We start from the raw sequence: 12,252 nt of genomic DNA, 5'->3' as shown, positions 1-12,252 counted from the left end.
GGCCTTTCTGTGTGGAGTTTGCATGTTGTCTGCGTGGGTGTGCTCTGGTTTCCCTCACAGTCCAAAGACATGCAGGTTAGGTTAACTGGTAACTCTAAATTGACTGTTGGGTGAATGGTTGTCTGTGTCTATGTGTCAGCCCTGTGATGACCTGGCGACTTGTCCAGGGTGTACCCTGCCTTTTACCCGTAGTCAGCTGGGATAGGCTCCAGCTTGCCTGTGACCCTGTAGAACAGGATAAAGCGGCTACAGATAATTAGATGAGATGATTTCCTGTTTCTCGTCTTTTATTCTGCTGAGTCTACGATAGCCTGTTTGTGCCTCATTTGGCCTATTGCCTGTTTTACTGTTTTACAATTTTGCCTGCCGTTCTGGATTGTTTACCATCTTCACTTGTATTAATAAACACACCTTACTTACACTTACATCCATCTCCCAACAATCTCTGACAGAATATTTCGCACTCCCTGTTCATATGCCATATTCAGGAACAAACTAATGTTAATGGTGCTAAAACAGCCACCATCAAATGGTGCAGTTGGAGTGTTGGACTTGACTTGGACTCAACTCAGCTCAATAGTGGACTCAACTCAATTTTTTTTTAATGACTCGGACTTGAACACTGGGGACTCGAGACTGGACTCGGACTCGAGGTTTAGTGACTCGACTACAACACTGCTTTCTTATCTAGCATAGGATGTATTCTTGGAAAATCACGGCAGGTAAGGAACCAGTTTAACAAACACATTGGAGGAAATAGTTCATCTTCTAAAAATGTCCAAATCCTCATTTTTGACATAAAGATGTCTAAAACTTTTTCAGCTCAGTACAATTTCCTCACACAGTGAATGTGACTATTTGGTCAAGTTGATGGGCATCTGTGTGTGAATTTAATGGGAACTGCTACTGTGAGTCAATGAAGTGGGACAAAGGGGTGCTGTATAACGAGATCCATTTTCATCCATTTCTATTCGACCCTGTGAGTTGAGAGTCACACGTCATCTGATATTGTGCCCAAGGGGACTGAACTGAGACTGAATTATAATGAGGTTAATGTTTCATAAAAAGCAGTCATATTTACAATTCATATCTCACCAAAATAGTCATGAACGAGACTCTTGACTATGAGAGAGAAAATGTTAGGCTTTTCAGTTGGATAATGAGACATTTTACACTGCAAAACCCTGTTCAGGTTTGACCTTCAAATTCCCCAGATGTCAGTCTGATGGAGCATCAAGAAGACACGTCAGAGAAGCAAACCCAAACTATTACTACCCTACATCACAACTTATAGAACTTAACATAACCTATCTAAGGTCTCCAAAGCCACCTGAGTGGTTAAAGTATTGGAAGTAAGTGTTAATGGATGGATATCCTTGTGGGATTGAACCCCACTTCTGGTAAGAGCAGAATCCTTTGTTAAAATATCTTTCAGGAGCTACAGAAACTTATTAATGATTAAACTAATTCAAAATACCTCTTTAAAGGGGAACAGAGGGCAATATATAGAGTAAATATAACAATAAAACACACATTCACGAACTTTATTCAAGACTTACAAAAGTTTTTTGTTCTAAGGTTGGAAAGTTATAGTGTTTTGAAAGTAGCTCGAGCAAACTATTTCCACAGTTTGAACAGCCCGCCATGATATTAATTTTATCCAATCAGAATGCACGTTCATTTTCTCTGCGTAACACTCATGACGTATGTATGTGCCCAGTTGTGTTGGCTCATTGAGGTTGGGACTAGCGCGTGTGAATCGGAAAGTAGGATGAATTGTAAGTGATCGGCTACACAATGCCACAGTGTGTTGCTTTCGGGTGTTATAACAGGACCGATGGAAAGCATAACGATCCTCCAGACGTGTCTTTTCACTCGTTTCCGCTGAAAAACACCAAGCGAGTTCAAGCATGGCTACGTATGATCGGCAGAAGCGATTTCAAGCCATCACACGCTTCAAGGCTATGTTCAAAACATTTCCTGCCCTCGGCATATGAGGAGGACTTATTTGCCAAATACGTTGGACTACAACCAGGGAAGAAGCCCAGGCAAATTCTGAAGGATGATGCCGTACCAACGGAATTTTGTCATAGGCCAAGTGCAAGTGAGACGGCGGCGAGCGAGTTCTCTGCACGTTCTGTGAGGTTGAAAAAACGTCGAAAGGAAGCGAAAATGAAAGAGGTAGGACTCGTCTCGCATTGAAAAGTTGTAATATGCAAGAATAGTATTGTAAGTGTTGTGTATTTGATTGATTTTGCAGATGAAAGAGATGCTTGTATCTGCTACTTCTACTTCACCTGGCTGTGCTCTGAAGAAGGTAAATATATGGTATTCTATGATTAATTCATCAGTTAGCAAATAAAGCTAACCAAAATAGAAACTTTACTTTCGCTTGTGTTTTGAGTTACAAAACATGATTACACGCTTCTCTCCTAGTGCAGTGGGTAGGGCTGACGTCACGGTCTTTTAAAAATGGCGACTCTTGTGCTGTTTAGCGTACCGACTATTATATTTACAATTACCAAGATATTTCGTTGTTTTCTAGTATATAAATTTGATAGAATACTTAAGAATACGTTACTTTGTCACATCAGCAACTGTATATATTATATTTGGTACCCCTTTAACAAGTAGCCCACCAGGATGACCGAGTGGTTAAGGTGTTGGACTTAAGCTCCAATGGACAGATGCCCACGTGGGTTCAAACCCCACTCCTGGTAAAAGCAAAATTCTACTTTAGGCCTTGTGAAGGATTGGCAGGACTTGTTAAACTAATTTGAAATGAACATATACTTAAAAGCCCACCAGGATGACTGAGTGGTTAAGGTGTTGGACTTAAGCTCCCATGGGTTCAACCCCCACTCCTGGTAAAAGCAAAATTTTACTTTAGGTCTTGTGAAGGATTGGCAGGACTCGTTAAGCTAATTTAAAATGAACATATACCCAAAAGCCCACCAGGATGACCGAGTGGTTAAGGTGTTGGACTTAAGCTCCAATAGACAGATGTCTGCGTGGGTTCAACCCCCACTCCTGGTAAAAGCAAAATCTTACTTTAGGTCTTATGAAAGCTTGGCAGGACTCGCTAAACTAATTTGAAATGAACATATACTTAAAAACCCACCAGGGTGACTGTGTGGTTAAGGTGTTGGACTTAAGCTCCAATGGACAGATATCTGCATGGGTTCAACCCCCACTCCTGGTAAAAGCAAAATTTTACTTTAGGTGCTATGAAGGATTGGCAGGACTTGTTAAGCTAATTTGAAATGAACATACACTTACAGTAAAAGCATACCAGGATGACCGAGTGGTTAAGGTGTTTGACTTAAGCTCCAATGGACAGATATCCACGTGGGTTCAACCCCCACTCCTGGTAAAAGCAGGATTCCACTTTAGGCCTTGTGAAGGATTGGCAGGACTCGTTAAACTAATTTGAAATTAACATATACTTGAAAGCCTACCATGATGACTGAGTGGTTAAGGTGTTGGACTTACTCTTCAATGGACAGATGTCTGTGTGGGTTCAACCCCCACTCCTGGTAAAAGCAAAATTTTACTTTAGGTCTTGTGAATGATTGGCAGGGCTCGTTAAACTAATTTGACATGAACATACAATTAAAATCCCACCAGGATGACTGAGTGGTTAAGGTGTTGGACTTAAGCTCCAATGGACAGTTGTCTGTGTGGGTTCAACCCCCACTCCTGGTAAAAGCAGAAGTTCAGTTTAGGAGTTGCAGAACTCTTTAAACTAATTTAAAATGAACTTTGAAACCCACCAAGATGACCAAGTGATTAAGGTGTTGGCCTTAAGTGCCAATGGATAGATGCCCTCATTTGTTCAACCCCCCAGTAGAATCTCATTTTTAGCTGGGACAACAAGCAGAATAAGTGAGATATGCCATTCTTTAAAAAGACCCTGTGGTTCCTGATTGGGCTGTTGGCAGCCTCAAAAGTTTTTTTTTTTTGAATGATTGTTTTGTTCCTCAGGGGTTTTCTGATTCTTGAGTCCAAACATAGTGGTGTAATGGTTAGCACTGTTGCCTTACAGCAGGAAGGTGCTGGGTTTGAACCTTGTGGCTGACAGGGGCCTTTCTTTGTATGGAGTTTGCATGTTCTCCCTGTGTGGGTTTCCTCCAAAGACATGCAGGTTAGGTTAATTGGTTTTTCTGTATGCCGATGATGCCGCTCTGACCACCAAAACCTGTGAATCCCTACAAGAAGGCGTCACAGCCCTGAACAACGCCTGCGTGTCCTGGGGCCTAACGATCAGCAAACTAAAGACCGAAGTAATGCATGTCCAGTGTGAGGAGCCAACCGCAATCACGATTGAGGGTACTCAACTAAAGCGCGCGCATACCTTTACATACCTTTACATACCTGTCCGACGACGCAAGTCTTGACCCTGAGATCCAGCGCCGAGTGAGTCGCGGTGCAGCTGCGTTTAACGCCTTAAGAACTAGGTGCTTTGACAGAAGAGGCCTATCTTTGGCAACTAAGGTGACTGTTTATAAAGCCATAGTCCTCCCCTTGCTCCTATATGGATCTGAAACATGGCCCACTCTTGCCCATCATATACGCCGCTTGGAAGTCTTCCACCAAAGGTCACTCCGACAAATCATGAATATCAAGTGGTGGCATCGCGTCACCAACACGGAGATCCTTGAGCGTGCCAACTGCTCTTCCATTGAAAGCATGATCCGTAGTAGCAGACTTCGATGGCTTGGCCATGTATCCCGAATGGACAACTCCAGGATTCCTAAGCAACTTCTATTCGGCAAGCTGAAGCTTGGTAAACGCAACAGGGGACGCCCTCGCAAGCGCTGGAAGGACTGCATTAAAGAAGACCTTCGTGCCTTCCAAATGGATTTAAAGACTTGGTATGAGGACGCCCAGGACCGCTGCCTGTGGAGGTGTGCCCTCCATTCTGGGTCGGAAACCTGCGAGCTTAGGCTCAGAGAACGAGCCGCAGAGCGACGAATAAGGAGGCACCACAGGGCTACGGGTCCCCCATTGTCATAATTGATGGGGATTTTAAGTAAGTAAGTAAGTAAGGTATGTTCTCCCCGTGTCTGTGTGGGTTTCCCCCACAGTCCAAAGACATGCAGGTTAGGTTAATTGGTGGCTCTAAATTGACTGGAGGTGTGAATGGTTGTTTGTCTCTGTGTCAGCCCTGTGATAACCTGGCGACTTGTCCAGGGTGTACCCTGCCTCTCGCCCACAGTCAGCTAGAATAGGCTCCAGCTTGCCTGTGACCCTGCACAGGGTAGTATATACCCAAGCATATATCCTTTAATAACTTACTTCAGTCAAACTTATGTTCCATTTCAGATAAAATCCAGCCGAGTGCTTCAATAGAAGAGAAGAGAGGAAAATCTGACCTTTCCTTCAAAACAGCTAAGGTGGTCAATATCACACATTTGCTTACATTTAAATAGGGACCTTGAAGATTAAATATTTAAGATATTGACCAGATTGAGCATCTGTGGGATGTGCTGGAAAACAAGTCTGATCCACAGAGGATTCGAGCACCTAACATCTTACAGGATCTTGGTGCCAGATACCACAGCAGACCTTCAGAGGTTTGGTGGAGTCCCTGCTTTAACGGGTCAGAACTGTTTTGGCAGCATAAGTTAAACCTACACAATATTACACAGGTGCAGTGTTTAATGTTATGGATGAACAGTGCATGTAGGGTATGAGAGTTAATAAGTGAGCAGGAGTAAGATCTGTCGAAGTGAAGTGACTGTTTCATATATCTCAGACTTCTCAGATCTGATCTTTGTCTCTGATGCGACACCATCTGCATCCTATGCCACTTCCTGTACTCTGTCCCTTGACACTGTAAGTTCTCTCCATTTTTACTCTGTATATATTTTATTCTTATTCATGTTTGTATATTAAACTCTGTTCTTATTTTATCCCTAAATACTTCCTTAGTAGTTATTTTAAAGAAAAGTACAGTGCATGACTTTTATGATTACATACACAAGGAATTGTTTTCATACATTAAACACATTTAGACGCGACCTCTGACAAGCTAAAAGCTAACACATATACAAGGTTAAAAATAGAAATTGCTGACAAGTAAATAAAGGCCTAGGCTTATACGATGATAAAAATCTCTGAGTTAACTGAATAATTATTTAATAAACTGGATAGGTAGCAAAGCGGTTAGCACTATTGCCTCACAGCAAGAAAGTCCTGGGTTTGAGTCCAGTGGTTAACGGGGGCCTTTCTGTGTGGCGTTTGTATGTTCTGTCTGTGTGGGTTTCCTCCAAGTGCTCCTGTTTCCCCCAAAGACATGCAGGTTAGGTTAATTGGTGGCTCTAAATTGACTGGAGGTGTGAATGGTTGTTTGTCTCTATGTGTCAGCCCTGTGATGATCTGGTGACTTGTCCAGAGTGTACACTGCCTCTTACCCATAGTCAGCTGGGATAGGCTCCAGCTTGCTTGCAACCTTGTACAGGATAAGTGGTTATGGATAATGGATGGATATGTAACAGGCTCTGCCCTACTGTAGTAATGTCACTTTCTAGTGAAAGCTTAGAACAAAGCTGTTTAGATTAACTGTGTGATTATGTATAACTGGCGGCACGGTGGTGTAGTGGTTAGTGCTGTCGCCTCACAGCAAGAAGGTCCAGGTTCGAGCCCCGGGGCCGGCGAGGGCCTTTCTGTGTGGAGTTTGCATGTTCTCCCCGTGTCCGCGTGGGTTTCCTCCGGGTGCTCCGGTTTCCCCCACAGTCCAAAGACATGCAGGTTAGGTTAACTGGTGACTCTAAATTGACCGTAGGTGTGAATGTGAGTGTGAATGGTTGTCTGTGTCTATGTGTCAGCCCTGTGATGACCTGGCGACTTGTCCAGGGTGTACCCCGCCTTTCGCCCGTAGTCAGCTGGGATAGGCTCCAGCTTGCCTGCGACCCTGTAGAAGGATAAAGCGGCTAGAGATAATGAGATGAGATTATGTATAACTGGGATTGGTGTACTTTTAATACTTTAACTAAAAGGTTACTAAGATAAGTCATTATGGGAGTCCGAAACTTAAGCAAATTAAATGTAAGAGTCAGGTCTTTAATTGAATATTGGAAATCACAAAGTGAAAGCATGCCTTTAACCTTCGACTGCACCAATTTCCAGCCTTGGTTCTAGAAGAGCATTGGATTAAGATCATATAATTTTATACTTAGTCCTACAGAAGTAGACAGAACTATTTATAAAAATGTTCATGTAGTTGTTAATTGTATACTGATTCAACACAGATGAAGCCAAACCATGAAGCCAAAGTCTGAATGAATCACTGATCATAAGTCATATTTGGATAATTTTGGTTTTCTTTATATGTCAGTTTTGAAAAATGACTCATTCACAGTATTAGATTTTGTATTAAATGTGTTCAACAGGGGTGAACCCCTCGTGCAAATGTCTTCATGCTGAACAGCGACTCTGCGGTAAAATGTAAAGGTCATTTTTTGATATATTAGCGCCGTCAAAAAATTTACTATTCAACGCCTTTGAAAATTTTCACAATATGTTGACATTTCAATGTGCTCCCATGCTTTACTGGTAGTTTATTGAAAGTGTGTCACTTTTCTAAACATTTCAGCCAAATGTATTTCAGCACTTGATGCAGAAGGTCTCTTATCCTGTGTATGAAAGTAGGCGTCTTGTTTTATCATTTAAAGGTGCATTCTGTAAGGTTAGTCCATTTTCCTTCCAATAATAGTCTCTCATAGGTGACCTCTTGAACCCGCCTCCATTCCAGCCCATGCTCACAAAGCTCCGCCCTGTAGAATTCCATAGACTAACCCTGTGTTCACACGCTATCAGAATTATCGTAAATACCGAATTACGCTGACTTTGAAGACATGAATGCCTCAAACACTAAATTTCAAATGGAAATTAGTTCTGATATACCAGCGTTTCCGAACTGGGCTGACCTTCAACCTTTGTTCGCTATTTTGGTTGCGGAAGGTACGTAATTGCAACTATCATGAGCTGTTGCTTGTGTATGTATTCACAAGATCAAAATAGATCAAATCCCCCCCCCCAAAAAAATAATAATAACACAGATGACAAGGAATCTCCTGTCTGCCAGGCTGGAATACATGTATGTAATAATGTGTTGAAGTTTGTGCATTGACGTTGACATGCCATTCCAGATGTAAATCACTTGAACATGACATACTTGTAATTCCAACTTCACAAGTAGTACTTTCTGACTAGCACTAGCACATGCAAACACAAACAAGCATTCCAGAATGAAAGTCAATTTTCCAAATGGGTTTTCTCAGGCATGGAATATTTTTGCCCCAAGGCCAAGGCTTAAATATTCTGTCACATTCTATATATTTTGCAGGCTGTTTGCAAATAATTTTTAAAAAAATTATAAATCCTCATAGCACCTTTAAATGTATTCCCTACTTTTAACGATACATCTTTAATAAAACATTAAAAAGGTATCATTTCTTGATATATGCTGCATGTGATATAACATTCAGTATAAGGCAATTATTGGAGTGAATGGAGTCAAATGGTGTTAAAAAGCAGATAGTGCACTAACTAAGCATTTTCTACAACACTATAATAAAATACCCCATGTAGTGAGCACTCCCACCTCCGGGAGAGCTTCTCCCAGCTTCCGAGGGAGGTGGGGGACATTGAGTCTGAGTGGACCATGCTCTCTGCCTCCATTGTCGACGTGAGCTGTGGCCGCAAGGTCTCCGGTGCCTGTCGTGGCAGCAATCTCCAAACCCAGTGGTGGACACCAGAAGTAAGGGATGCCGTCAAGCTGAAGAAGGAGTCCTATCGGGCCATGTTGGCCTCCAGGACTCCTGAGGCAGCTGACGGGTATCGGTGGGCCAGGCGGGCCGCAGCTTGGGCAGTTGCAGAGGCAAAAACTCGGAACTGGGAGGAGTTCGGTGAGGCCATGGAGGAGGACTATCGGTCGGCCTCGAAGAAATTCTGGCAAACCGTCCGGTGCCTCAGGAGGGGGAAGCAGTACTCTGCCAACACTGTTTACATTGCGGGTGGGGAGCTGTTGACCTCGACTGGGGATATTGTTGGGAGGTGGAAGGAATACTTCGAGGATCTCCTCAATCCCACCGTCACGTCTTCCACTGAGGAAGTGGAGGCTGATGACTCAGAGGTGGACTCATCCATTACACAAGCCGAAGTCACTGAGGTGGTTTGCAAGCTCCTCGGTGGCAAGGCACCGGGGGTGGATGAGATCCGCCCTGAGTATCTCAAGTCTCTGGATGTTGTGGGGCTGTCTTGGCTGACACACCTCTTGAACATCACATGGCAGTTGGGGACAGTGCCTCTGGAGTGGCAGACTGGGGTGGTGGTCCCTCTTTTTAAGAAAGGGGACCGGAGAGTGTGCTCCAATTATAGGGGAATCACACTTCTCAGCCTCCCCGGGAAGGTTTACTCCGGGGTACTGGAGAGGAGAATTCAGCCAATAGTTGAACCTCGGATCCAGGAGAAACAATGCACTTTTCGTCCTGGTTGTGGAACACCGGACCAGCTCTATACCCTTCATAGGGTGCTCGAGGGTTCATAGGAGTTTGCCCAACCAGTCCACATGTGCTTTGTGGATCTGGAGAAGGCATTCGACCGTGTCCCTCATGGTATCCTGTGGGGGGTGCTTCGGGAGTATGGGGTTCGGGGCTCTTTGCTAAGGGCTGTCCAGTCCCTGTATGAACGGAGCAAGAGTCTGGTTTGCATTGCTGGCAGTAAGTCAGACCTGTTCCCAGTGCATGTTGGACTCCGGCAGGGCTGCCCTTTGTCACCGGTTCTGTTCATAATTTTTATGGACAGAATTTCTAGGTGCAGCCAGGGGCCAGAGGGAATCCTGTTTTGGAACCACAGGATTTCATCTCTGCTTTTTGCGGATGATGTTGTCCTGTTGGCTTCTTCAAACCAGGACCTTCAGCATGCACTGGGGCAGTTTGCAGTCGAGTGTGAAGCAGCTGGGATGAGAATCAGCACCTCCAAGTCCAAGGCCATGGTTCTCGACTGGAAAAGGGTGGCTTGACCTCTTCAGGTTGGTGGAAAAGTCCTGCCTCAAGTGGAGGAGTTTAAGTATCTCAGGATCTTGTTCACGAGTGAGGGAAGGATGGAGCGTGAGATCGACAGACGGATCGGTGCAGCCTCTGCAGTGATGCGGTCGCTTTACCGGTCTGTTGTGGTGAAGAAGGTGCTGAGCCAAAAGGCAAAGCTCTCGATTTACCGGTCGAGCTACGTTCTGACTCTCACCTATGGTCATGAGTTTTGGGTAATGACCGAAAGAACAAGATCGCGGATACAAGCGGCTGAAATGAGTTTCCTTCGCAGGGTGGCTGGGCACTCCCTTAGAGATAGGGTGAGAAGCACAGTCACTCGGGAGGAGCTTGGAGTAGAGCCGCTGCTCCTCCACATCAAGAGGAATCAGTTGAGGTGGCTTGGGCATCTCTTTCGGATCCCTCCTGTACGCCTCCCTGGGGAGGTGTTCCAGGCATGTCTCCCTGGGAGGAGGCCCCAGGGAAGACCCAGGACATGCTGGAGGGACTATGTCTCTCGGCTGGCCTGGGAATGCCTTGGTGTTCTTCCCGAGGAGCTGGCCGAGGTGTCTGGGGAGAGGGAAGTTTGGGCTTCCATGCTCAGACTGCTGCCTCCATGACCCAGCCCTGGATAAATGGCTGAAAATGAGATGAGATGAGATGAGATGAGATGAGATGAGATGAGATGAGATGAGATGAGATGTAGTGAGCACATACAGTCAATACTGTCACCTTATGATTGTCTTTGCTTAAGAATTTTCTCATTCTAAGGTTTATGTGATACTTGTACGAAAGCATGTACTATAGGACTATGGCAAATCTATTCTGTCTGGTGAAGAAGTTCATTAATGTCTGAATGCAAGAAGTTAAATGAAACCAAACCATGAAGCTAAACCATGGGGGAAGTCATGGCCTAATGGTTAAAGAAACAGCTTTGGGACCAAAAGGTCACTGGTTTGATTCCCTAGATGGCTGCAGGAATGGCTGAAGTGCCCTTGAGCAAGGCACCTAACCCCCAACAGCTCCCCAAGCTGCTCTGGGTATGTTGTACTTCACTCAGAATAACAGTGTCTGCTAAACATCTGTAATGCAAAAATACTCTATATGGTCAAATCTTTGTGGATACCTGACTATCACAACTGCAGTATGGAACTAAGAACTAGTCAAAGTCCCTTCTGGTCCTGGTCTTCCCAGGCAGTCTCCTGTCCCAGTACTAACCAGCTCTTTGAGGCACATGGGTGCAGTGCCGATCTCCGTTTCCATAGCCCTTGGCCTCTCACCTATACAGCTAGGGTTACAGTGGGGGGCTAATCCTCTAGTAACTGTGAGAGTTTGACTTCCCTACTCACATCAGTGTGCCATGGCAGTAGGTACTATTTTTATGATGGTCTTTGGTATGACCCGACCGCAAGTAGAACTTGCAATCTCCCAGTCAAGAAGTGGACATCTGAACCACTAGGCCAGCTCACAGTGGAACTAAGAATTAAGAGGCCCAAACCTGTTCCAGCATGACAATACACCTGTGCACAAAGCAAGCTCCATGAAGACATGGTTTGCCAAGGTTGGAGTGGAAGAACTGGAGTGTCCTACACAGAGCCCTGACCTCAACCCCACTGAACACCTTTGAGATGAACTGGAATACCAATTGCACCCTAGGCTTCATCACCACCATCAATGCCTGACCTCACTAAAGCTCATGTCGCTGAATGAACACAAATCCCCACAGCCATGTCTCAAAATCTAGTGGAAAGCCTTCCCAGAAGAGTGGAGCTTATTATAACTTCAAATCTGGAATGACGTGTTCACATATGGTAGTGATTGTCAGGTGTCCACAAGAATTTGTCTATATAGTGTTTGTTCCTGTATCTCAACCTCTTTTTCTTACTGTGGACATGAAGCAGTGATCCAGAGACTCGTCTGAGAAAAGAACTGCATCTTTGATGAAGACTGCACTGGCCCGGAGAATGAAGGAGGAAAAGAGATTGATGTGGATGTAGTTCCTGGTACAGTGGAACTTCCTGTGGTGGCATAGCAGAGTAACTGATAGTAAAATTTTAACATTTTGTTTTGAATGTAATACATCAGAAAAAGAACTGAAGAGAACTGTACCTGAAGAAAGTGAAGACCAAGATAGCTGTTATGAGAGATATCAGAGATGTGGCGTATCCTGCCGTGTACACCTGTTTAAATGTTGAGAAGTAGGTTGTCTGAAAAAAAATGA

General features: G+C 44.4%; 1 protein-coding gene and 3 non-coding genes across 4 annotated transcripts in view; 3 read left to right on the top strand and 1 right to left on the bottom strand.

Annotated features, from left to right (window-relative positions):
• Positions 1-12,252, bottom strand: part of ghrhra (growth hormone releasing hormone receptor a) — a 70,399-nt gene that overhangs the window by 17,314 nt on the left and 40,833 nt on the right. Inside the window, exons 5-6 of the mRNA XM_060905431.1 lie at positions 12,141-12,238; positions 11,917-12,049 (exon numbers count right to left, since the gene is read on the bottom strand). Coding sequence (XP_060761414.1) covers positions 11,917-12,049; positions 12,141-12,238 — 231 coding nt within the window. The remainder of the gene's footprint in view (positions 1-11,916; positions 12,050-12,140; positions 12,239-12,252) is intronic.
• Positions 2,638-2,720, top strand: trnal-uaa (transfer RNA leucine (anticodon UAA)). The gene has a single exon. It is a non-coding gene; the product is annotated as a tRNA-Leu (tRNA).
• On the top strand, positions 2,954-3,036 carry trnal-uaa (transfer RNA leucine (anticodon UAA)). The gene has a single exon. It is a non-coding gene; the product is annotated as a tRNA-Leu (tRNA).
• Positions 3,623-3,705, top strand: trnal-uaa (transfer RNA leucine (anticodon UAA)). Its single transcript has one exon. It is a non-coding gene; the product is annotated as a tRNA-Leu (tRNA).

This window comes from Neoarius graeffei, chromosome 23, assembly GCF_027579695.1.
Source record: "Neoarius graeffei isolate fNeoGra1 chromosome 23, fNeoGra1.pri, whole genome shotgun sequence".
Classification (NCBI taxonomy): Eukaryota; Metazoa; Chordata; class Actinopteri; order Siluriformes; family Ariidae; genus Neoarius; species Neoarius graeffei.
Note: the sequence above shows the minus strand (reverse complement) of the source record. Positions and strands in the feature narration are given on the sequence as shown.